General features: G+C 41.4%; 1 protein-coding gene across 5 annotated transcripts in view; it reads right to left on the bottom strand.

Annotated features, from left to right (window-relative positions):
* DGKI (diacylglycerol kinase iota) overlaps positions 1 to 27516 on the bottom strand; it is a gene marked incomplete at both ends in the record, with an annotated part of 420018 nt that overhangs the window by 49958 nt on the left and 342544 nt on the right. For 3 of the 5 annotated variants that reach the window (XM_080932354.1, XM_080932356.1, XM_080932357.1), the window contains 4 exons: positions 11747 to 11863; positions 13413 to 13540; positions 14426 to 14466; positions 17599 to 17668. In XM_080932354.1, the coding sequence (XP_080788480.1) occupies positions 11747 to 11863; positions 13413 to 13540; positions 14426 to 14466; positions 17599 to 17668 (356 nt within the window). Of the gene's footprint in view, positions 1 to 11746; positions 11864 to 13412; positions 13560 to 14425; positions 14467 to 17594; positions 17669 to 27516 lie in introns of all 5 variants that reach the window. The other 2 variants (XM_080932355.1, XM_080932358.1) reach the window with 2 other exon arrangements.

The raw sequence follows: 27516 nt of genomic DNA, 5'->3' as shown, positions 1-27516 counted from the left end.
CACTAATGATTAAAAGAGAAAAGGAGAGAGGGCACTCAGAATCATCACTCATCAGGAAAAAGAAGCCGAAAGACAGAAGCTCAAGAGTCATCGAAACATGTCAAAGTAAGGATGATGGTAAGGCTGCAGGGAAAGAAGCCGTATCTGTGGAGGCTACCAGGGAGTTTGCAGGAATCCTGGGTGAAGAACATGATCTACAACTAGTCAAACTACACAGGGTGAGTGTCCATGGGGTGCACAACCCCCACGGAGTATGTCTACAATGCAACTCCTGCGCTGAAGGTTCAGGGACACTGCAGAAGAGGATCCAGAATGATTGTAAGAACCATGGAACCAGAACAGTTTTTCCTGGGTAGTTGACTTCTAGATTTGTCAGAGAAGCTCCAGAGAAACACCCAGCTCTAGGAAGAAGACCATGCCACTAACTAATACTTCTTAATGTTAATTTTATATTTACCTTATCCAGACATCAGGCTTTCAAAACAAAAGATGTTTGAATTCTTACAACAACTTTTTAAACCAAGCACATCTGTGTTGAAAGTTGTAGGTAATATTTCTAGACTTCTGATGAACTGTGTTTATTCCCCGAAGCAGAGGTTTCCACAGAAGCATGTGAATATATGAAATTGTCTAACTATATGCTTTTGCAATGTATCGTTGTACTAGATCATTCTATATGAGTAGGATTCTGGGAGAATCAGACCTAAGACATGCACTACTGTATTGGGCAGTGCTGTATCCAGAATCTGTCACTTAAGGTACAAGACCAAAGATCATTCTGAAACTGCCACCCATCTACAAATTTCTATTCAACACCTCCCATCTTTCATGTAGGGCAGTCACAAGGCCTAAGGACCCTGAAAACTACATGTTTAACTCCCTAGGAGCAAAGGGAGATATGATGGAGAAAGAAAGAGGTTCACTCATGAAGACTGAGAGGATTAATTCTTACTCCTTTCCATTGCCTTCTCTCACTGACGCTGCAGCTAACATAATAGATTCCATGGCAATTCTAGTCCTCATAACCTCGTAGGATGCTCTGCAACAGGCTTTGGAGATGTACATTTGTGATTGTTCCCATTCATCACTCTAAACTTTAAAGATTTATACATTTATAGATTTTAAATGTTGGTCTCTTTGATCTGTTTTTAAAGCCTCAAAACAATGTCTCGCTCTCTTCGCTGTTCATGGCTTTCATTTGAAGGCATCCATTATTTCTCTTTTTCTCCCTTCCTCAGGATATGGGCATCATTTTCTCCCTTAGAAATGGGTGGTCAATGCAAGAGAGAGTGGATGAATACCAGGAGCCTGCCCCGTACGTTTAAAAAAGAACTATCTCTAAAATGACGCCTGTCTCCCTTCTCAGCATCCCCAACATATGTAACCTGACATTTATAAACGGTCACATGCTGGGAGATGACCAGAATGATGGGGCAACCACATTGAGATGAGCCTCCAATAAACCTTCAAGATGGGTATGAAAGTTAACTCCCGAGGTGCAGAGTGGAAGTTCTGAAAACACTCAGAAATGAGACTGAAGATGGGGTTGGAGAACTCCGAGATAGTTATAAGACTCACAGGCTTGCCCAGTATGACAAAATCATAACAGAAAACAAAGCAGGCTCTCTAGGTGAGCTGGATCCTGCTCTGCCTCTCACACTGCTCAGCACACTGCGAGGAGTCCTAGCAGCAGTATGCACGGTCTGGAAGAAAGCAGAGCGTACAGCACACGTGCCCATGCACCAAAAGCAAGTACATGTGTGGATTTTATTAAGATTCCTTTCTTGTGCATGCCCGGAGCTAACATAGCACTTTCTATAAGACCCGGTGATTACATACCCTATTCAGCACATGCCCTCAATCTCAGCACTTGGAAGGCAGAGGCAGGATCCTAGTGAGTGGAGGGTAGCCTGGTCTATGAGTTCCAGGATAGCCAGGGCTACACAAAAGAAGCCCTATCTCAAAAACAAACAAACTAACCATCAATCTATTAGTAACTTCTTGCCTAACTCATCTATTCCCTTCCTTCCTTCCTTCCTTCCTTCATTCATTCATTCCTTCCCTTTCCTGGCCACAGTCCTGAGAGCTTCCTAGGCTCTCCTCATCTTTATTTCTCACTCTTTGGTAAAATGCAATCATTTTGTAATGAAGCCTACTACATAGGTACTCTGTTGCTTTCGTAAATATCTTTCATAAATATCTGGTTGGCTATGAGACACCTAAGATGTCTCAAATGAAAAACAATTTCTCATGGGACACTCCTTCCGGGCACATTTTGGGGTCCCTTTAACGGCTAAGGAAATGCCATCTGTGTGTTTCCGCTGTTCCACTGTCAAAGGTGCTGCTGCAGACTTGGTGGTTTCCAGAGCCTGCTGATGGCAAGAATCTCCACTTACATCGAGGAAACCTAGGTGTGCTTTAATGCATTTTGAAAGTGGACTATAGATTCTTCTCTCTGGAAAACGCTTTTCTCATTTGAGCCTCCACCAAAGGTCTGTGTTATCTATCTCTAGAGGACACGACTCCGTGAAGTCACACTGAGGACCTGCTGAGAAACACCGAGCCAGTAGATAAAGGTACAGCTTTGTTACTCTGGCCCCAGAGCATCCATAGTTAAGGACAAGAGGACCAAAAGTCAGTTGCTTGAGAGTTTCCATCAACCACAGAAACCCGTCCTTGTTTGCCTTGTTTCCTCTGCTCCTTCTCCGTTTGCTCTTTTCTCTAAGACAAAGAACAAAGCAGAGATGTAAAAGGGCGCAGGGGAGACCAACAGAGAGCAAGGATGAAAGCTACAGTAGCCACACAAAGTAGCATTGAGAGGAGAGAGACAAACACACTCTATTCAAGTCCCCTTCAGGGACAGCCAGAGGGCCTCAAAGGTAACTTTCAGTCCCCACACAGGGGAAGGGCAGAGAGTGGGGGAGGAGCACAGAGATGGGTATTGTCAGTGAGGTGAAAGTTCCAAAATGCATATCACAAACACTGGTGAATATCCAGCCACTCAACTACCACTCTATCTTCAAGATTCTCTACACAAATACAGCCAGGGATGGGTCATGTTCACCCTGTGTTTGAAATATGCTGTTATTTTTTTTTTAAAGTAGATTCTTGCATTTACATCTATTAGGCTTAACAAAAGCAGTTTCATCATTAGCTTGTACAATTTGCTTTTCCTGCTGAATACTCTTCATAGTCCGTTTCTGGAGGCCCCTAAATAACATTTGAATTGAAATGTTACTGCCACCTACCGTTCTCTTCCAGGATTGTAAACAGAAGGAGAACGGGTTGCTTCAAAATGAAAAGGACTTCAGCTCGGGAGAGTATTGGATAAAAGAGGCAGCGTCAGGCTTACCTACTTTTTCAGTATGGAGAGCTGACCATCACACTGCATGTGAGCATTTTAAATCTGTGAGGAATCAGTCTTTGCAAAAGCATTTGTCAGCACGCTTCTTAAAGAAAAAAAAAAAAAAAATAGAAAAGATTCAACCAAACAAGACACACACAGAGGGAATCAGGGTTGTATCCTTCAGAAACCAGACTCAGGGCTTTAGCAGCACTTGGGAAGCCATGACTAACTGCTCAGTTGAGACAAAAATCTGTTTGCATTTTGGGAATTTGTGGTTTAGTTTTTTTTTTTTTTTTTAACGTTATTACATTTATTTGTGCTGATGGGGTTATTACAGGTAAGCAGAAGAACAACACTTCCAGGCATTTTCTAGGACCTGATGTGGGAACGAGGCTAACTATCCACTGAGCGGAGGAAAGGAAGGCAAGGCTGGGTGCCGGTGTACCGCATGCCATAGTGATAACTCCCACACGCATTCCTGTTGCTCTGCCCAGTAACATGGTGGAGATCCTAGGGAACAGGGCCTCCCCAGGGTGCGGCTCCGAGAAGCACGAACTGACAGTTGCCTCCGTGCTGGGTTTTACTCCCTTTCGGAAAGTGAGAAAGGATGTTTTGGGCCCTAGTGCACGTGTACCCACTCTTCTGACAGTGTGGGTGCTGCTCTAGAATGCTCTAAAGGGCTATTAGTAATCCTGGCTAAAGAACTCGTCCCTTTAGCAGAGAGGCAGTATCAGTTGGTGGAACTAGCATCTCTTGTATGAATGGTCACTTATTTTCAATTTGGACACCATCCTCCCAACCCTGTATCCCTGTTGCACTAATCAAACTGATGAGAACCAATACCAGCCTGTCATTGGCTCAAAGAGGGCTGACTGTACAAAAACCCACGGCACAGAGCACCTGATACTGCATAGGGCTGGTCCCAGGGGGGACAAGACGGGCTGTGCACACAGCCTCCACTTTTAACACACTCTTGGAAACATTATTTTTAAATTGGCCTAGCAGCATTCAACTTCTGCATGCAAGAAGAGATGGAGTTACCTGTGTGTGGTTTTAAGTGTTACCAAAGCAGCTTTAACACACACACAAAATCAACAACAACAAAAGCAACAACAACAAGAAGCCACCTAACATTTTGCCAGCTTCTCATAATGCCTGGAGGCAAACTGTGGTGGAAGACAAAGCTATCCTCTCTACTCTGGTTTTATTCATTTATTTTTAATTTTATGTTCACAAGTGTTTGCCTGCACGTATGTCTGTGCATCACGTACATGTAGTGCCCACTGAGACCAGAAGACGTTGGGTCCTCTACGACAAGAGTTACAGAAAGCTGTGAGCTACCGTGTGGGTGATGGGAGTGGAAACCAGGCCTCTAGAAGGACAGCTTGTTCTCTCAACTACAGAGCCACCTTCCCTCTGCTTTAAAAGAATATTCGTACAAGTCTCTTTCTGTCCCTGCCCACTGTTCCCAGCCTATCTGGTAAGCCAAGAGGCAGCCAGCTTTCTGCACACAAGGGTTCTACACTTAGTTCTACTAATGAATGTCTAGGAGCCTGTGTATGCAGACTCTAGATATTAGGCTTCCTGTGAGTCTAGTCATCTCCTTCTCCACTCAAAAACACCTAAAAGTCTTAACGGATCAAGTAATTAAGAAAACCCCCAATACCCAGGAAAGTAGTATGGAAAACATCTCACAGTGTCTTGTAATAACCCATACCCATTATCAGAGCTGCCTACCTTTGAACCGTGAAATAGCCACAATTCATCTAAGTGAGATGGGTTCATTTCTATTATTTCGCTACATACTCTCCTCGGATCAAAGAGTTTCGTATTGAAGCTTGAAACATAAAAATGGATTGCAGAGTTAGACAAACACACTCAGCTCTTGACCTACTGTTTTGTTGGAGTGTGGGTGTGAGTAGGGTGACCACGTCAGTCTATCAGATACCTTACATCTTGCTTCAGCCTCCTGAGTAGCAGTCTTTTAGCAGACCTGCGCCACCAGGCCAACCATGCCTTATCTCTAATATCTAGCACTCATTCATTCAGCCCTCAAGCTCCATTATATTATGCTCTTCTGGATACAATGTGCAGGGACAAAATTTCCAATGCACAATTTAGCCAACGAGGGAAGACATATGACTTAAAGAAGCCTCCAGTTGCTTTCTACACAGTCCGACCTCTATTGCCCAGTTATTAGTAGGTAAGGCTGCCAACTTTTACAAATGAAAAAAAAAAAAAAAAAAAAGGAACCACGTAACAGTGGTAATGTTTCCAGTGCTGTAATTTTTTGGCAAAATCTGAAACTAATAAAACTGGAAAGGCAGAATTTCCTGGCAGCATTTTTAATGCAGCGTGTGTTTTAATGTTGGCGCACATTTCCCCTAGCCCCTTTCTCCCCTTACAATGCCAGTCAAAACAAGACCTGCTTAATGAGATCCTATGATGGCTAATCTCCTAGGTGGATTTGGAAGCATGATGCAATTCCCCCAATATCTTCAATTTTTTTGAGAAGTGGTCACAAAAAGAAAGTGAAAATATCTTATTAGATACTTTTTATACATAAAGGGACAGGATATCTTTTGTGTTTGGCTCTCAAAGGTAAGCACTGGAGGACAGCAAGGAGATAAACAAGACCAAAGGGAGATGTGCCTTTCCTGAATCTTTTCCAGCTGGGGTGATTATCTAAGGTGCTCAGACTTAGGCCAGTCAGAGGTGAACAGGTATGGGACCCAACTATCTCCCCAAAACACATGTCGGGGATGATCTCTGTTCTGAGGACACTCACTCCATCTCACAGCCCAGCAAAACCCACACCCCACTAAGAAGATTAATTTTCTCCTTATCTCACTGTGATGTTCAAAGGATCTTTCCACAGTTCAAATTCTCACCCAATCATTCATCTCCCTCTGGGTAGCTGGAGCTTTGACAATAACCAAAACCCTCTTTTTCCTAGGCTCGGGTCATATCCTAATATTTCCAGAGAAAACTTGGGAAAGAAAGTATATGAGAACCAGAGGGGAATGAGGCTATTTATCTTACATTCCGTCTATAACATGTGATTATATTTTTTTAAGAAATAGAGGACGATTTGGGAGTTTTGTCTCGATATCGTGACTCTGAATTATAAACTATATGGAAAGAGTCAAATTTTTTATTTGAAGTATGGTGATGAGTTTTGGCCATCCCTAAACTGTCTCTTAGTTACAGATTTCTTTAAACATATCCAGACAAAGTGATTTTAATTAGCACTGAGTGATATCTGAGGGACATTTCTAATTATATAAAAATAAAGTTGGTACTTACTAGCTCTCGTGAAATGGTGCAGTAAAAGATGCCTAAGAATCATTTTTTTTTAAATAAGATTCAAAATTTCTATATAAGAAAAAATAAAAATAGAGTATAAGGGAAGGAGCAAATCCTAATTCCTAGTTTTCTCTTTGCATATATCAATTATGATATGTATCAGAGAGAAATGCAACCAATGGTCTCTATAAGATTTCCCTTACTAAATATAAGCTCTTCAAGATCAATATGTTCCTTATTTAGGCTTGTATCTCCAGTGCCCTTCATGGGTACCGAAGGTGACTGATGTTAGTTGGCTTAGTAGTTGAGTCAGTTTCCTGGAAGTTAAAATTGAACCATAAATCAGACGTCACATACAGTAGCTCAAGCTTGCTAACAGTGACTCTTGTCTGAGAGTGAATTATTCTGCCAATCACAGAGATCTATCAGCTTCGATCTGTAACAGATAAAAGCTTAGACACAGATGTTGCCACAGTTTCATAATGAATTCAATATCACTTATTGTTGTCAGGTGATGGCCTGTCCTGGGGCTGCACCCCAGCCTCACCCTCATGTATTAGCCAGGGCCCAGATAGTCCCTTCTTACTTGGGTGTTACTCCTTTACCCCGGACCTTTCAGGTTTAGGAGTTTGGGATAATAATCTATTACAATAAAAAGAACAGAATAAACGAATGCATGCCTTTCCATCCATTTAGGAGAATCTCATAAACCAAAACTCTGAAACCTGAAGATGACTGTCACTGGGTCCTGTGCCTGCGACCTCCAGTGGACTCAAATGCTGGTCTCCCATGTTTTCAGGGTGGTCAGAGCACACTGGAGTTCTTGCTTCTTTTCTTATCTCCCAGACACAGTGATGAGCATTCCAAATAGATTGTTGGATAAAATTTAATTGCCTAGATACAAGATGCAAGCCTATATAAGAATTGAATCTTTTAAAGTCTTCCATCTCAATAAAATCTCACTCAGGGCCATCACGGAATAATTAATGATAAGGGCAAAATCCGGAAACAAGATCTAATGCTGTTATACTAACTCAACAGGCGGCTAAGGATGATCTTGTACTTGAGATTATTTTACTACCCCTGGGTGCAAACACAAGCTGGTGAGGTGTTGTCATGAAACCCAGCACTTTGTACATGCCATTCAAGGAGTCTACTTACTGGGCTAGAAATCTACCTACATGGTAGTCTAAATAAACGTTCTTAGACACACAAACACACTTGTTAATCTTTAAGGCAAATTCATTATTAAAATCCCTGTCCATGGCTTCCCTCTCACCATTCTTGAACAAGGATGGAGAATGATACAGGTAAGAAACTCAGTGCTCAAAACAATGAGAAAATACCAAGAAGATCCAAGGGGCCCTTGGCCAGGGATAACCCTGGGAGTGACCTCAGTGCTGTGGAGGAAGAATGAACAGAGACAAACTGGGCACAAGTCATCTTCCCCCCCATCCCTTGGTGTGTGTGTCTGTCTGTGTGTGTGTGTGTGTGTGTATGTGTTTGTGTGTGTGTGTGGGAGGGGAGATTCTTTCTAGAATATTGACTTTCTTATTAATTTTACATCTCAACCACAGTTTTTCCTCCCTCCATTTTCTTCCCCATTCACTCTTCCTCTGCTTCTCTTCAGAAAACAAGGGGAGCCTCTGATAGATATCCATGGCATATCAAGTTGCAGTAAGTATGTCTTTATTCTTAACTGAGGTTCTCCTGTCAAATAAAATATTGACATGTTTGCATACAATAACTTTTATTAATAAGTGATTTATACTCACAGATGATTCTGTGAATGTTTTTAACATGTCAAATTCTGATAGATAATATTTGCCAGCTTTAATGCTATTGATTTATTTTTCAGGAGTTGGTTACTTAATATCATCAAGATGATGAAATTAAACCTGGTTTTGTTTCCATGTTGATTGAGGCTTTAAGGCTGGTCTGGCAGATACCAGTCTCACTGCAGTAATTCCTCATGTTCTTGTCATGTATTTATTCCTAAATATTTCTACTGTAAAAATACTTTGCAACATTAAAAAGCTTTAGAAATACATGCATGCATACATGCACACATGCATACAAACAGAGAGAGGGGAGGGGGAGAGAGAGGGAGGGGGGAAAGGACGGAGGGAGGGCAGAAGGAGAGGGAGAGGGAGAGGGAGAGAGAGAGAGAGAGAGAGAGAGAGAGAGAGAGAGAGAGAGAGAGAGAGAGAGAGAGAGAGAGAGAGAGAGAGAGATTTATCAAGATTTTGTGACTGGAGAGGAAAGAGTTTAGGCTAATACTTCCAGGTCATAGTTCACCATCAAGGGATGACAAGATAGGAACTCAAGCAGGGGCTTGAAACACAAATTGTGGAGGAATGTTGCTATCTGTCTTACTTACGGACTTGTTCTCTGGTTTATGCTCAGCCAGCTTTTAGCCCACACTCATCTGCCCAGAAATGGTATCTCCTTCATCAATTAATAAAAAGAGACACTACAGTGAGTGTTCCATGTCTGGAGATTTATGGATTCAATCAATCAATGATAAAAATATTTCAGTAAAATATTATTTGTAGTGAGCATGTGTGATTCTTCTTATTCTTCCCTAAATAACACAGTACAAGTGCTCATGAAGAGTTCATTTCATATTCTGTAGCATGTACATTAGAGAAGTGGATTACTTACTAACAATGAACCATTTTACATAAAGCACTTTGGTATCTGCTGTGTGTCAGACAAACACAGATTAAACTAATAGTTCATTTCAACATAGGCTGTTCTGGGAGTGCTACATGTATGTGCAATTCTTGGGAAGAATGTCAACTATTTCAGAAACAGCTCTTCATCTGTTACAACATGTATTTGAGTTTGCTCTCTAAAGGACAGTGACTGCAGAAACCTAGCCTGAAATAATAGTCCCCTCTCTGGAAACCACAGACACACCGGAACACTCAGCTGCTCTGGAAAGGCCTAATATTTATTTCTGCAGACAATTAAAAGTCTAATTTTCCAATAAGCCTGCCCACAGATAGATGGCCACTTATTTAGCCATTCACGGATGGCTGAGTCATTCCTGTTCACAAGCCCTAATTCTGTACAAAGAGGAAATGGAAAAACACTTTGAATTGTAAGCAATCAAAGAGCCACCCGGAACCAACAACACGGTTTAATTAAAAAGAGAAAACCCATAGCAATTCATTTTTTTCCCCTTTCTCCTCCCCACATAAGAAAATCAGAGGTCATACAGGGAAGTAATTAAAATGAAGTCTTCTTCTGCCCTCCGGGTGTCTGAGTGGAACCTTTGCCAATGAAATAATTAGCTTGCGATTTCTCATTTTTCTCCCTTTGTCTTGGGGAAATTGCTTCCGGCCTTTCTTAAAAAACAATGCACTGTCTTGCCTCTTCATTTAACCATGGGCTCCTAAGAAGCTAAGTAATCTTACAGTTCTGTGGAAAGGTAAGGTCGAATGTTTTAATGTCACTATTTGCTTAGAACCCTGGACTCAACTGCAAAAAAAGAAAAAAGAAATCAGTTTCATAAGTGACAATGTTCTTCTATAAATTCTGAGATGGGATGACTGTCCTGATTTAAAACTGGGTACAAATAAGTTTAATTGTGACCTCGGATTCCACTTTATAATGTGTTCCTGTAGCAAAATATGGGCAGATAAGATGACTCACATAGCAAAGTATCAACTTTTATGCAAAATTCCAAGGGGCACCCTGCTTTCCAACCATGATCACACCTGAAGAAAAAGGATGCCTCTGATGCTCACCTACACACAGGAGTTGTATTTGTTTATTCATACATGTCACATCGACACATAAATGACACCCGCCTTGTCCTAGTTTCTTATGTCATCTTAGAGAAGGAGGCATTTGTGGCTCACAATTCTAGGTTACAGTCCGTCACTGTGGGAGACTCAGGGTAGAGGGACCTGGAAGTAGCTATTGTGTCTCATTTACACTAAAGAGCAAAGAGAGATGAATTAATGCATGAAAGCTGACTGCTCAGCTAGTTTCCTCTTCTTTCATAAAACCCAAGACTACATACAACTCAGGAAATAGTACTACCCACCATTAGACTGACTCTTCCCACGCCGATTAACATGGTAAAGGAAACTCCTCACAGGCAACCTATAGGCCAACATGATCCAGACAATCCTACTTCTAGACTATTCACAGGTGATTCTCAATTATGTCAAGGTAACAGTTAAAACTACTACACAACTGTAGGAAGAAAAGCAACTACTGGACAATATTGCATAAAGCACATTCTACATTCAGAAATTGATACAAAGCAACAAATCCCAGTGGTCAGACAATGAAAACCTGTGTGTCCCTTCCTAACTATTTAAAACTCTGCTGTAAGTCTTCAGGATGGAGTCCTCAGGGGGATCTGACATCCTCCGGTCTCTAGGAACAAAAGTACTAGTGAAGGTAAGTGTTTACAGACCCAGATGCACAGTCTCAAAGTCGCTTACAAGGGGGGGGGGGATCAGGTGGAGATCCACCAGGATGCTACGTGCAGGGAAACCAAAGCCAGGTAAGTGTCAGGAGTGACACAGAGACATGAAAAAGCTTGGGTGCCACTGAAAACAGCTCTGGCTTCAGTCTTCTCTCCCCCAGTGGTCACAACAGCATGAACACAGAGAGAAAGACACAGCTTAGTGGTTGCCGGGTCGCATGGTGTTCTCAGCAGTAGGACTTATCTTCTGCCTCTGGGGAGGAGCCAAGGGCATTCCTAATAGCCTACCCTGGGACTCTCTTGGGCAACCCTCACCAACTCAAAAGAGAGCTTCTCATGCCTGCTATTGTGAGTTTTTTTTGTTAGATGGTTTATGGCTCTAATACAAGTAATATTATTCCGACTGAACAAGTCGCACACCACCATTACCACCACCTCAACCACCAGCACCACCACCACCACCAACAACAACAACACCGTCAACAACAACAGCAATAACAACAGTGAATAAAAAAGAGATCGTGAATTTGAAAGAAAGCAAGGAGAGGTATAAGGGAGAGAGAGTATGGAGGGAGGGAAGGAGAGGGCAAATGATGTAAATATATTATAATGTCAAAGCTATAATCATAAACCAGCAGGAGACTCACTGTAGCACTCTGGAGTGGCTGAAGTCTTTCAGATCTGAGTCCTCATAGTAGGGTGTGATCACCCCACTGTCACTCAGCATCCGTTTCCTCAGGGCAGGGTTCCACCAGTCAGACAGCCTGGGGCGAAAATGGCACCAAAAGATAACTGTATATCTTACTCGGCCTTTCTCTCATAATGATCTTAAACGTGAGAAGTGAAATCCATTTTTACTAGATACATACTTTGTAGTCATCATTTCTCAGCAGCCCTGAAAGTAGTCTGTATGATATTACCCTTCTTTACATTAATGAGGCATTTTGATTTGAAGATTAAACTATTTTCTTATATGTGACATGAGTAAAGACTGCTAGGCACAGAAACATAATTTAGAAGATGAGAAAGCCCAACCTTAGCATCTTTGTTTCTGGGCTGCACTGCAGCTGAGGAATCAAGGGTGGATTGAGGCTCTAATGGATTTTCAGGCCACTCTGTGTTCATATTTAAGTGACAAACCTCTAACCCAAAAGAAAGATGTCTTTTTGGGTGACTACTTGGCATATAAAGAAGGAAAGGCCCAAAGCTACCTTAACAGATGGTTCCATCCTCATCAAATAAATATGAGTCTTTATTATGTGGGGTGGATTGAGGGCGCCAGCATCTGCCTCTTCCTCAGAGGGTATGCCATCAGACTGGATTGTCTCTGGGAAGGAAACTTGATTGGGCCCTGTTGTTATGGATATACAACGTGTGTTTGCTATGAGTGTCCGTATGTGCTTTCATGGGCGACCTGTATTTCAGCCATCACTCCCACACACTCCCACACACTCCAGCAGTGTCACACTTCTCAAGGACACAGACATTTGTCTGCTCTTAGTTTTGCACTATTGGCTCTCACATGTTCACATCCGGTGCATAGCAGCTCCCAATAAGTATTTTTGAATAGTTAAATGTTTTTAAATAACTTAGGCATGATACCAGATCCCGATCTCTTTAGTAAATGCACCAGACTGGGCATTGTGATTTTACTACAAATACAACTATAGTGTCATTTGCTTTAGAAAATTCCATAATGTATGTGGGCGTGCTTGAATGCTTTTGCTTTTGTAAACTTTTCTACTAATTTTCAATTGTGACTTAGTTTCAAACATTATTTTTCAAAGATTTATTATTCGTTCATATACACTGTGTGCATGTGTGCATTTCAGCGTGGCTGTGTACACACGTGAGAAGAAGCATCTACAGAGTCCAGAAGAGGGCATCAGTCTCCCTGAAGCTGGAATACAGTGGGATAGACACCCGATGGGAGGGCTGGGAACTGAATTCAGATCCTCTGCAAGAAAAGTACACACTCTTTAACTGCAGAGCCATCTGCCCAATCCCTCAAATAGTGTTTTAGGACAATAATCTGTGTATTTTGTGGGTACTATAGCTGCCTATTTAAACTATGTGGAAATGAACATGAAGTATTTTTATAATAATAACCAAAAAAAAACCTGAAGGAAAAATACATCTCTATATAAGGGGACAATTACAGAACCAGGTGCCTTTATTTTAAGGAAACATCAATAAATCTGTATCAAGATGGTTTTTTATGTCATTAGAAATATCAAGTCCAAACCCAAAGGAGATGTGGGGATCACCGTACAGCCAGCAAGGGCAGCACTAACAGAGGAGGAACACACTCACCCAGAAGCCTGTTCAACCACCAGGTCAGGCATTCCTGGAGGTGTCCCTGCCTGCTGCAACACCACCATGTCTGGATCCAGAATAAAAATCTCATCGTGAGAAATCTCCATCACAAAGTGCAAATGTTCCTGAGGGAGAAAAACAAGCCTATCAAGGTGTTGACATCACCACCCTCAGAATAACAGAACCAAGCATGCTTGGTCCTAAGGTGAAGGGAAGTATGCAACACACCAAATAATTCACTGTTTGACCAGAAACTTGAGCACCTACCACCCCTCTCTGACTTTATAGTGTCCTGGGCAGGAGACAATAAGGAGACGTGAAACTGCCTGGTTCAGGACACACACCGAACCAGGATTGTGTCTATAGGGCCAGAAATGATCTTCCCTCTGCTTCTTCCCAGCTGCCATCAAAGATGTGACATCTCACATGCTACCTGATCTAGTATGAATACATGACACCTCAGACTTTTGCCCCACAATGTGGCCAAAGCTAAGTGTCAATGGTTAAGAAAGAGCTGGTTTTCAATAGGTTCAATATATAGTATTTTTCCAGGAAAAACTAAATAGTGGGCAGAGTTGTTAACCTTGGACAAACATATTTTTCCTCATTATTAAACATGAGAAAGTATTAATAAATTAAATCTATGTTTTACACACACACACACACACACACACACACACACTAACCAAAAATACATCTTAAAAGCATAAGGTTTGCTTTGGTCAGAGTAGAAGACCTCGAAGAAAAAAACTTCGAGTGAAGAACTGTGATAATAGTTGGCATTCAAGTTATTATCTATGCTCATTTACCATGTCAAGCCATTGAATGGAGACCATAAGTCATAAAGCACAGCAGACAAAAAGCATTGTGGCTTAGGTTACAAACACCATCCTATAATCTGAGAACACTTTAATCTTTTCATTGGAAAAAATATCTATGAGATTAGCTACCCTCATGCTGTATTGACTTGGACACGTTTTCCTTTCTTAAATAAGCTGGAAAGAACTTACCTGAGATCTGTCTATTCGATAAAAGCGGTCAGCAGAAGTTGCTAAGGAGGAAAAAAAAATATATATATACAGGGCATTTAGAGTTATTTATATTTGTTACCAGATCCCTAGCCTTCCTTTCTCTTCCATTGTTAATCAAAACCTTTATATTATAAGTATAGGACATGAGTGGCCAGTCTCTATATCTATTATTAAAAAGTCATCACTTCCATGCTTTGGTCATTATCCCAGTGCTAAGCCCTTCCAGCCACACAGTTACTTGTATCTTGTTTGTCTTTAAACTATGACTCAGATGCCTCAGTCTGCGTGAAACTGTGACAGGGCAAACAATACAAAGGGTCCTCCATCTTTGAATTCCTGCTGAGGCCATTTCTGATTTAGTTAGTGTTTGATCTCCTTGGTAGAGAATTTCACAACTCTATTCTAGAAACCCAAGGTTACAATGTCCTAGCTAACTTACCTGCCTTTATAATTGCTTGCACAGAACCCTCCCCCCACTTCCAACTAACTGCTTATCTTTGCTTCTGTCAAATTTCTAGCTTACACAAAGGCATACCTAGAGCTGCTGACTGAGATACCAGGTCTTGTTTTTTTGCCTCAAAACCCCTGTGCTCTGCATACTCTGTGCTACAGTTAAGTCCTGAATACCTGGGTATAGTTGTCCCAGATGACTGGAATAAAGACTTTCAAATTGTCTACAAACTGTGTCTGATGGACTCTTCAGAACAAAACTGTTCTTCATTCCAACCGAAAGTCTGTTGTTCTTAAACCCTTGCACACTGACAGGTTGCTTAAGCCCCTTACAGGGACAGCTTCAAAGATGACCCTGAGACTAAAAAACCTAATATGTCTCTAGGAATTAGCAAAGGACTCTAACTGAAGGGAGATCTGAATATTGTATAGAAACCCAGGAAAGATAGTATAGTTATACTTCTGAGGAATATAACTCTCATTTTGGAAAACACCTTGAAAATGCATGCCAGGGACCACATATGACCCCAAAGAAATCATTTCTCTTTCACATGTCCCTAGAAACATGTCTGAAAGAAGCCATGAGAAGCAAAGAGTACTGTTTAGGCAGTCTCTAAATGGCATTAGGCTGTATCTGTTCAAGAAAGAAAACTCCCAAGTAAAACATAAGGTGTTTTTGAACACCCTATGTATTTGTGTTTGATTCTTGTTAATATTAAATATATTTAAAATATGTTTTTCCTTATTTAGATCTAACAGAGTCTAAATATGAGAGTGTTTACAAAACAGACCAAAAGCAATAAGAAGTACAGAGCACAGCATAGAAAAGAATGCACATATTTGCTTTTAATCAAAAACTTTAAAAGTAATTCTTAGAAAAAAAGTAATTCTCTGAATTCCTCCAGCAGCAGATGGGCATGGATGTAGAGAGTCACAGCCAGACCTCATGAGGAGAAAGAGAGCAAATCGGAGGTCCCCAATGGGTCCCCTTACAGCTTGGGGAATTCTGTGGAAGAGGAGACAGAAGAACTGTAAAATCAGAGGGGATGGAGGACACCAAGAGAACACAGTCCACTGAATCAGCTAGGCAGGGCACAGAGGGGCTCACAGAGACCGGAGCAGCAAACGTGGAGCCTATGTAGGTCAGCCCCAGGTCCTCTGCATGTATATTATAGTTGTTAGCTTGGTTTTTGATGGTGTTTTCCTAACAGTGGGAGTGGGTGCATCTCTGACTCTTTTGCTACTCTTGAGCCTCTTTTCCTCCCCTGTTGCCTTGACCAGCTTTGAGGTGAAGGCTTTGGCCTGAATTACTGTATCTTGTTTGGTTGCTGTCTCTGGAAGATCTCCTCTTTTCTGATGGAATATGGAGAAAGAGTGGATTCAGGAGAGATGAGGGTTGGGAGATGGGGATGGGGGAGAAGTGGAGAGAGGGAATACTGTGCTTTGGATGGATTGTATGAGAGAAGAATCTAGTTTCAGCTTTTAAAAGGGGGGAAAAGGTAACATTCTGAAGGAAACTGAACTCAGAAATAGGAGAATCAAAGTCTTGCCTGCAACCCTAAAGCACCACAGTTCTGGCAGGACTGACTCTCTTCTGTTCTTTCAGACATGACTTCAGCCTTGATGACAATCAAGAGTTAGCCATAAAAGATTTCCAATGCACGAACACACCACTTTGTATGCCAACTTAAAATGTTAAAAATAAGTGATCGAAACAATTAAGGAAGGTTTGCAATAGAACACACATAGTAATACAGTCCCATAGTTAAAACCACTATTCCGAATACAATTTTATCTAAGCCTACATATGGAGCATAAAGACTTGTGTAAATTCCTGATTTCCTTAGATACATATTGCTTCCCTGTGACTCTGGGAGTGAGAAATGATTATGCTTCCCGCAGCTATAGATTAACAGGGATTGGCGGGAAGTCATCAATCAGCTGAGCTAGGAATGAAACCTGTACCCTGGGTGACGTGTTTTAGACACCGTAGTTACATGTGCCTGTCTGTGCAGTTAACCCATATTCATTCCAACCCTGCATCCTAAGGATGCACACTAATGAACAAAGGGCCATCAGCAAGTGCACTCTCTTTCCATGCCCACAATATATACTTCAGCTAGCTGTCCCAGAGCGTAGATAAGCAAGAATCTATAGAGATGAAGATGTATTGCGATGTACATAATTAGGTGGAAAATTGGAATTTGACAGCATCTAGGAAAGTGAAAAATGCCTGACAAGGCAGGCAGGCACAGACTCATTAAATGCTCACATGATAACTGACCCCATTATGTGCACAATAGGTCACACTAAGCAGAAAAGTTACAGAAGCAAGTGGAACTGTTTTCCATGTATGTCTGCACTATCCGGAAATGACAGCCTCTGGAAATTAATAAAAATTCCAAGGTATGAAGGATTAGTGTCTATCTTGTGATTATAGACTGTAGTTTTTGGCCCACACTATTCTGAGGCAGGCATCCAGGGCTTTCAGGAAAGGAAGGTGGTGATAAAGGGTCAGTTTAAACAGTCTGGTGCTGAGGTGCTTTGTGGGAAATGACTCCAAGAGAGGTCCAGCAGCATCAGCAAGTCTACACTATTAAAATGCAAATGCCAATTACAGGAAGGCTTTACGGAGAGCAGCTGGGTCAACCTTGTTCGGCTGTCTCCCCAACCCAGTCTCTGCCCGGTCCCCAAACACTCACCATCTAGGAAGCACCACCGCGGGGACAGCCTCTGAGATGAGATCGCCCTGGGGAAGGAAGTCTCTTGGTCCTAGAAGAAGATACATACATTCTCATGGCTCCACTAAATGATAGAAGCTGCCTTCCCTCCACTCCCTTCCACACCGCACACTGGAGTAAGTGGACAGTCTCTTCCCAATGAAGTACAAAAGCAAAGCCAAACCAAGTTCTGCTAGGTACCACACAGAAATGCAACCCAGTCCATGCCGTGTTGAGTCTGTCTCTGTCCTCAGCCTTGCCCACCTATGACAGCAGCAGGAAAGGAAGGATCTTTGTGTCAGGCTGTCCTTTAGGAAACTCCTTCTGTCCCAGGTTGACTCACTGGGTTTGCTCTTCAAGATAGCCAGTACTTAATCTTACTCGAACACAGGCTCTCATGCATTCTCCTATCTAGTTTGAGATTAAAACATTTCCTTTCCGAAATTAAGCATGTTTTGTAGTTTCCTGATTCACCCCCATCTTGCTGAGGAGCTTCCTTCTGAAACATCATTAAAATCTACTACAGAACTCTTTAACTCAAGTCATCCTCACTGCAATCCTCTCCCCCGACCCTTCTCTCTCAAAGAAAATGTCCCTCAATTGATGTTATTCTCTCTTCTTGATAACTTTCTCTTTTTTTTTCAAGACATGATTTCTCCATGTATCTCTGGTTATCCTGAAACTCACTCTGTACCAGGCTAACTATGAACTCACGGAAGTCAGCCTGTGTCTGCCTCTGAGTGCTGGAATTACAGGCAGGCACCACCACTGCTGGCTCCGATCATTTTCTTTCTTTCTTTTTAAATTGTATTTATTTATTTATCCAGCCGTTGACCCCCTCCCACAGTTCCTCATCCCATTCCTCCTCCCCTTGTCTCTGAAAGATGCTCCCCCACCACCAGGCCTCCTCATCCCGGGATCTCAAGTCTCCTGAGGATTAGATGCATCTTCTCCCACAGAGGCCACACCCTGCAGTCCTCTGCTGTAGATATGTTGGGGGGGCCTTGGACCAGCTCGTGTATGGTCTTTGGTTGGTAGCTCAGTGTTTGAGAGCTCCCAGGGGTCTGGGTTAGTAGAGACTGCTGGTCTTCCTATGGGGTTTCTCTCCTCTTTTACTTCTTCCATCCCTCCCTAATTCAACCACAGGGGTCCCCAACTTCAGTCCATGGTTGCGTGTAAGTATCTTTGTCTCAGTCAGCTGCTAACTGGGCTTCTCAGAGGACAGCCATGCCAGGTTCCTGTCATGTATGTCACTCAGGATGGTACAAAACTCACTATGTCCTCATTCTTAATAGCTGAATAGTAATAGTATTCTACTGTGTAAATGAACCAAATTTTCTGTATCCATTCTTCATTGGAGGAACAGCTGGTTGTTTCTAGCTTCTGGCTATTACAAATAAGGCCACTATGATTATAGTGTTTGGGAATTTTCTTAACCATCCCTTCTTTGCCCTGCCAAACTCCTGAAATACACACCCTGTCCCTCTTGCCTCCAACTCCCAGGCACACATCTAATCATTCTTCCCAGAGAGTACCAAGATCATCTCCACTCCATTCCTAAGTTAATATTCTCAGTCTTTACATCTCCTTGAAGTCATTAAAGCTTTTACATTTTTTAAAAAAATTTAAAATTAAATGATAATAATGTCATTTCTCCTTTTCCATTTTCTCCCTCCAATTGCTCCCATGTTGAGCAGAAAGAGCATGAGCTTCTCTGTTCTAACTTAATGACCTCTGGGCTATTTTCTCTAAGTAGTAATGATTAGCAAATACTGTTACTTCTCCGTATATAATTCTAAGGATGACTATTTGGTATTGGATAACCAATTTGGGGGCTGATAGAACTTTCTTGGCCTCTCCCCATTCCTTGGTTGCCGAGTTCTTTGTGTAGGATTAAGGCCCTCTAAGCAAGTCTGATGGTGTCATCTAGGTTTTGTTTACTTTTGACAAGAGATTAGATTATTGAGAGAACAGTGAACAGGTGGCAGGTAGAAAAGTGAGGATCATCTCCTTATGCTTCCAAACATGCATAAGTTAAAAAGCATCCCTCTTAGTAGGAACACACTAATGATTACCAGACAGGAGTGGCTTAGAGTTTATAACAACACATGGTTTGAAGCCTTCTAGTAGTAGCTAAAAGTAAAATTAAACTTATTCACTGAAGTGTCACAAGTTAGGGTGGACAGGCCTCTGTGGGAAAGATTCTGGGAACTTGCTCTGTTCCTGACGATTTGAAATTTTCAGTTACAGGAACATCCAAAGAGGGCAGATGAACTGGATCACGACTTGGGCATAGAAGCCTCAGGGATGGATGGTCCGGCGTATACAGATGAGACAGGGAAGGCAAATGAAATGGCACAGGAGAAATGACAAGAGCCAATCAGAGACCATTGGGGCTTCCTCCGGATTTAGGCAGTACCTCAGCATGCCTTCCAGCAACATAACCAGGGAACAGTAAGCTACACTAACGGTTACATGTTACAAACACAGGCTGCAGCTCTGCAGAAAGCTACGGTGGACCCCACAATCTGTTCCTCATGCCCTTCAGAAGAGTGTGATGCATGGGGAAGAGCCATGGGTCTTAGCTGAGCAAAATAGATCCATCTCAGCACCAGACAACTTACCTAGACAGAGTTTTCAAGTTTTCTGCTCAAATGGATTCTATAAAAATCAAAGAAGTGATAAAGAAAAAATTGGCCTCCCTCGCTGGCTGTCACAGACTTGTATCTTTATGTATCTGATTTGCTAAAGCAATGGATGCAGATCTTACGCTGGCTTTGTTAACTTGCTAGCTGAGCTAAATGAAATCTCAGCATCTGCTCAGTGTCCTTATTTATGAGAACTATGCTTAAGGCCTTGAGAATTGAATTTTGACACATAATATCTGTATCTAAAGAAACTTAGGGTCTTTAATATACTTTTGTCAAATGTGTTATGCCAACACCTCACAGCATTAAAAAAATTTTTTTAACCTCACAGTTAAAAAAATCTGTATATATATGCCAAGAAATATGCAATGATCTGAAATGTTTGTTAGTAACTGTGAAAACTAATAAAGACATTAGGCAAAGATAACCATCTCCTCAGAGAATGAAATGGCTCAGACAGCTTGGGCACTTTCTGAATCTTAATATTATTTTCTGTAAATAAACCCAAGTAAGAGAGTATAGGCATAGTTGACCTAGCATTTCAAATGTATACATATGCACAATGTGCTACACACACACACACACACACACACACACACACACACACACACACTAAATACTTTCTACAGATTATGAGAGTAATCTGAGATTCCTGAAAAACTAAAACTAAAGTTTAAAAGTTAACAATCCAAAATTTAGGTAAAAGAAATTCAACACATTAAGAGATAGCTCAGTGGTTAAGAGAACTGACTGCTCTTCCAAAGACCCTGAGTTCAATTCTCAGCAACCACATGGTGGGTCACAACCATCTGGGATGAGATCTAATGCCCTCTTCTGGTGTGTGTGAAGACAGTAACAGTGTACACATATACATACAATAAATAAATCTTTTAAAACGAGTATCTACATCAGTGGAAACACCCTAAAATATCCAAAGTCTCCAAAGCAGGAGTGTGGTTTCAAAGTTACAGGTGACTCTGTCCAAGGCTGTGGCTATTCGCTTAGTGAGAAATTGAGTCAGTTTCTGTCCTAAGAATCAACGGCATTTTTGCTCATCTCCATTGTAGTCCCTCCAAAATATTCTGATTAGAGCCTTAAGTTCTATACATTGTCACTGAAATATTTAATTGTATCTATTGGTTTCATATGTATGGATATTTCGCCTACATGTATTTTTGTGCACCATATGCATGCCTGGTGCCGTGAAAGACCGGAAGAGGGCACCAGATCCCTTGAAACGGAAGTTACAATCAATTGTGAGCTGCTATGCTTGTGCTGGGAATTGAACCTTTACCTATTTGGTCATCTCTCCAGTCTCCTTTATTGTCATTTTGTAAAAAGAGGAAAGATTCACATTGAACAACATATATTCCTATAACTGAAGTTGAATAGTGATGACAATAGGGATCTGAGCTAAGAAATCAATCTGAAAACAGAAAAAGAAATGCCTGAGAGAGAGAGAGGGAGGGAGGGGAGAGAGAGAGAGAGAGAGAGAGAGAGAGAGAGAGAGAGAGAGAGAGAGAAAGAGAGAGAGAGAGAGAGAGAGAGATCAACCTAAGTTCTCTATGATGCCTCCCTGAAACACACTTGTACTTTCTCTAAGTAAACTCACAAAAGCATAATGAGGTCTTATGCCATAGCCATTAGAATTCCAACGAAATGTAATTAATAAAATATCAGGTATACACTGAATTAAACTACTTGGTTTTCGTTTGTTTGTTTGTTTGTTGTTGTTGTTTAAATAAGTACATCTGGCGGGCTGAGGAGGGAACTCGGTGAGGAAGGTGATGTCATGCAAACACAGGGTCCTAGGTTCAGATCCTCAGCACCAAGGTAGAAGAGGCTGGACACTGCAGTATGTTCCCCTAACCCCTGTATTGACGAATAGAGACACACATTCTGGAGCACACATCTGGCTAGCTAGCCAATCTAGATGAATTGGCAGGCTCTAGTTTCAGTGAGAGACCCTGCTTCAAGAGTTAAGATAAAGGCAGGAGCCTAGCTTGGCTGTCTTCTGAGAGACTCTTCAAGCAGCTGAGTGAGACAGATGCAGATGCTTACAGCCAACGATTGGACTGAGGTTGGGGACCCCTATGGAAAAGTGAGGGGAAGGACTGAAGGAGCTGAAAGCTATGGCAACCCCAAAGAAGAACAACAGTATCAACTAACCCAGACCCCTGAGTCCACATTCACCTCCCTGTAGCATCTAAATACACTCTGAAGACAGGAATATGCTTTTTGTTAGAGCATTTTATTTCTGATGATGTAATGGTGATGATGAATGTGAAGGAAGCAAAAGGAAAGAGACTATGATCTAGGTTCAGTTAAGCAGCAAGGCCAGAAAAGTTGTCCCCTGGTCTCCAGAATAGCAGATTATCAGGACAATCACAGCTCCATCAACTACCAGCTAAGAGCATCTGGGGGAGGGGGGTTCTGATCAAGCTTGTGCCTCAAATGCCTTGTTTTTATAATGGCCCTTGTACTGAGAAATTAAGGAAATGTGTAAAATACTTGACTTGTTGGCAGCTCCATGATGTAAATATGTACTTATAAATATCTAAGGCTAGCAATGCTGAGAGACAACACATAAAATTATGTCATCTAAGGCAATGTCACCTATAGTCCCATGAGGAGCTCACGAGACACTGGCTATCTTGTCAACCAGACACTATACATGCTGCTTTCCTGCCCACGGGTACATCAGTGCTGTTGTACTCAAATGAAGAAAGATTCTAGAGAAAATGAAAGCTGTCTCTGAGTAGACATAAAGAAGAAGAAGAGGATTAAACAAAGGCTGAAGTCATCCTGTTTGCTGGTTAGGTCTTTCCATGGCTTGACTTACTCCACAGACCATTTTACCTTATGAGAGCTGTGCGGTTATTTTAGAAATGGGGCATTAACCTCTAAGGCAAATAGTACTGATTACCGACAGCAACCATCTTCAGATCGCTGTCCGCTGTGTCTCTAGGCCATTACTCAGCATTCTGCTTACTGCTTACTCCTTTTCACAAAAATCAACTTCTCATGGGCTAAGCAGGTTAGCTAGTTGTTACATAGCTGTGATGTGTTTATTATGGTGATTGCTTTTTCTATATTTGCCTAATTAAATCCAGTAATGAACAAGATCGGTGATTCAATGGCTACAGCCATTGTAAGGTCTACAGTAGGGTCTGGCGTACCATCTCCAAGAAGGTGACGACTAACCATCCTGATAATCTCATTTCTGTCTGCAAATACGTTGGGAATTTCTGTGTATCCGATAACCATGTTTCTGTTCATTTTTCCAAAGGAAGGTCATTTTAATTACGGTTCTAACTTATTTTCTGGCTATTGCTGCAACGCCACAAATATAGAGGAAACGACTCTTAAGTCTGTTGCCCAAAGGATCAGAGTCAGCAGAAGACATAAATTATGGCTGCAATAAAATGCTTAGCTCAAATCCCATAAAGCCTTTCCCTTCCAAGTATAAAACGTATGGCTCAGGTCTCTGATCTGAGGCAGCAGACTTCAAATAATTCTGGCACAGATGGATGACTGAGCCATGCCAACAAATGGCATCCTGGATCATCTGGTCCAGCTACACTGAGCTAAGTGATGGATGTCAAGTAGAACTGGCGACTTCTCTACTCGAGGCCCCCCCCCCTTTTGCCTTGTCCTTCACTTACACACCTACAGCTCTGCAGTGACTCAACTCTGCTATCTAGCAATGAAGGATGGGAAAGAACAGCTCCCATGAAAATATCCAGATTTCTGGAGACTTGCAGGCACTAGTCATCTTTCCTCAATCTTTTTTCAGATTATTTTCTTTTAACATTCCACAAACTCTCTTTGTGTGTGTATGTATATAGTGTATTTGTCCAATACACTGTTTCAATTTATTTTCCAAAATAATACACGTTTTACACACACTCACACACACATATTCCATCTGCTTTGGGAATTCTTGTGTGTCTAATATCCTCAGTTCCAATTTGTTTTCCTAAAGGAAGGCCATTTTAATTATGGTTTTAACATAATATGTATTAATACAAAAATTCACAATTTGAATCCTTTTGGCCTCACAAAACCTACCTCTATTTACTTATCTGCTCAAAGATTTTAACTTGGAAATATAAGTAAAATCTCATGGAATAGGTTGATTGTAAGGAATCACCATAGGCTTACACTAGGCTTGCAGGACACTCACTCTGTTGCTAGGAAGGTTGCAACGCCCCCACCCCCACCCCCACCTGTCTATACTGCCTCCCTTTCTGAAACTCCAGATACCCAAGATTTGGCCAGAGTTGAGGTGGCATGGTTTGAGAAACTGGAGTATGTAAAGAATTAATTTTTTTGATAATTTAAGTAAACTAGATGTCTCCACTTACCAAATGATTGAGCCTATAGATTCTCTTTTACCCGAGAGTCTGTAATCTTGTGTGATAATTTTTCACTTCTTGGGGGCTTAGGGTTATTTGGATTTTTGAGGGAGAATTGTGAAATGTCACATCTGAAAGCAAACTTTCTAGACAGCTTAAGCAAGAGTTGTAATAAAAAAAAAATCTAAAATGACCACGATGGGCATGAGGACGCCCCTCGACTACTACTCAAAGACTTGCCACAGATTTAGCCGCTATTAACAGTCGACTTAGTTTTCCTTACTTATGAAAATCACTCCTGGTAACTTGTAGGGAGCCATATTGGATTTGGAGACAAAGGGCCGCACCCTAAGATGGTGCTGGCTTCTGCCCTCTCTAACTAGTAAACACCCCAAGAGCGCATGCACCTGTATCACGCCACATTACTGACCAATTATAATGATACACCTCAGCTGATGGACAGCAGGGAGAATAAAAGGAGAGAGCCTCCGGGGCACAGGACTCCCCTCCACAAAAAGTATCAAGAAAGGAGTCCTGAATAAAACCGCTGAGAGAAGAATTTGGCCATGTTGTCTTTTCCTTGCGGGACGAGGTTGGGTGAGACAGTAACTCAGATCCTTCCCTCTCAAATTCTGCAGTCATGCTTCCTGCCCACTTCTTACTCCACGGAGCCTGGTGCTTGAGAGTCCCACAGAAAATGAAAACTTCCCACAATCACTGAAAGTTCTGTTAGTCTCTATACCTTTTGTGTAAGTACCGCACTTGAATTAGGCCCGTGTACATAAGGCCAATCACAGCAAGTTTTAACCTGTGATCTGGCTATATGTTCAACTTGATATTTCTCATAATATTTTTTTATAAAACAAAGCAGCAACTGTCTATTACTTAAATGTTTATCGAGAGGGGGTGGAAGCATATAACGGAAAGAATAGCTATGAATTCATTTATTAGCAAGGCATAACAGACATGGTACACTAAGATGAGAAGCAGTCAAATAGTTATAGTGTAATATGCAAAGCAAGTACACAGGAATGTAAATTCATGTTACTTTAACAGTGAATGTTCATGTGTATACGATGTATTTGTCTAACGTTTGTCTTTATACAGATCCAGGGAAATGTGCAGAAGCATCACACCAGCAAAGCACAAAGGACTATATGAGGGAAAGAACTGAAAACCAACCCAAGTCTTGCTCTGTGTACTAGCTGTAAACTAACAGAGGCTGAGATTATAAACCTTTGTGGACTGCACAGCATAGAGAGCCCATTTAGGAAGGACCAGTGAACTATCAAATGGACCTTGGTGGTATCAAAAAATAGATTGGAGAGAAAAAACAAAAACCAAAAAGAAGAATTCGAGAGGCATGTTTCCAAAGAGGAATTTATAACTTAAGCCATGGTCCTGAAACCGTTTTTACTGGATGCTCTTAGTAAATGATGACCTCATGGGAAGCCAAGAAGGAAATCCTCCTCTTCTACTCAGACAAGATAATCAGAATACACATATGTGACAGCGGTACCAGAAGAGAGTGAACTCTGAACATGCCACAATCTTGATGTAACACAACCTTCATGGGCAACTCATTATTGGGCAATTTATTTCCACGGTGTAAATTCCTCTCTGTGACCTCACAAAGTATCGAGTAAACAAGAATCATTGATTCAGAGATATTCTCCAAAAGCAATATGCACAGTGACTCAGATTTGAGGAGAAAGAAAGGTGAGCAAATTCTCTTACATGGGGTTAGGTATTAGCTGCCAGACAGAATTTAATTTCATAGAAATGCGTGTGTGTCCATGTGTTTCTGAAATCCATCCAGTACTAATTATATATAATTAATATAGTTCTTCCCTGAACAACTACCTGGCAAGCATATGCAAAGGCTGCTCTTATTTTATATTCAATTACGCATAGCTAATGCACACAGCATCCCTGTTACACCCTCCAGCAGGTTATGCAATTAGGCAACGTGCACCTAGCGTTTGCTGTCCTTCACTGTGAATGAGATTCTGCTTTCCCAGAAACTGAACAGCAGTCGTTTGAGCTGGGAATTGATGTTTCATTTTTGTAAGGTTCAGTCCTCAATCACATTTCTCTCACATCCACATTTCTTATCTATCTTTCTTCTTCTCCATCATCCATACATCTATATACCCATCCCTTTTTTCTTTTAAAGATATTTTAATTTCACATCTTTAAAATTTACCTACCAACGTAACCAGCTGCCATACGATATTTTCATGTATATTTTTGTTAGGGTTGACCTCGGGACCCTCTCCCCCTTGTCTTTCTCTTCCACACTATATCCTTTGGCCTGTGTCACCCCTCCCTCTTTGTTCTATTGTTCCTTGCTCTCTTTTCTGAGAACTTCTCTTTCCCCTGCTCATTTCTACTTTCCTGACCTTTATCCACATGTACTCCTTCCCAGACACGCCCATTAGAAGCTAGGATCTGAATATGAGGAAGACCATACTTGACTTGTCCCTCTGAGCAATATACATACATATGCAAACACACACATATATATGAACAATATACATGTATTGATGTATATATATAGCCAGATAGATAATGATTGCTGTGAATTAATAAAATCATATGTAGTATATAATAATATATTCTTTACTTAATATAATGTTCCCCAGTCCCGTTTATTTTCCTAAAATCGTCATATGTTTTTTACTGACTCTTAAAGAATCACCTGAATAAGTGCATTTTGTACTTATTATTGAATGCTATGGTAATCAATAGAATTTCTCAAGTTAAGCTGTCAGTGTTCAGTTGCTTACAGGGCCCTCTTGGAGAAATGCTGAGACTCGGGGTATACAGAAATATTTGTTAAACCTAAGTACCCTTGGCTTTCTTGAATACAGCTGGTCATAACTATAGCTGTC

Source organism: Micromys minutus (genome assembly GCF_963924665.1).
Source record: "Micromys minutus genome assembly, chromosome: 18".
Classification (NCBI taxonomy): domain Eukaryota; kingdom Metazoa; phylum Chordata; class Mammalia; order Rodentia; family Muridae; genus Micromys; species Micromys minutus.
The sequence above is the reverse complement of the archived record's forward strand: the minus strand, read 5'-3'. Positions and strand labels throughout refer to the sequence as shown.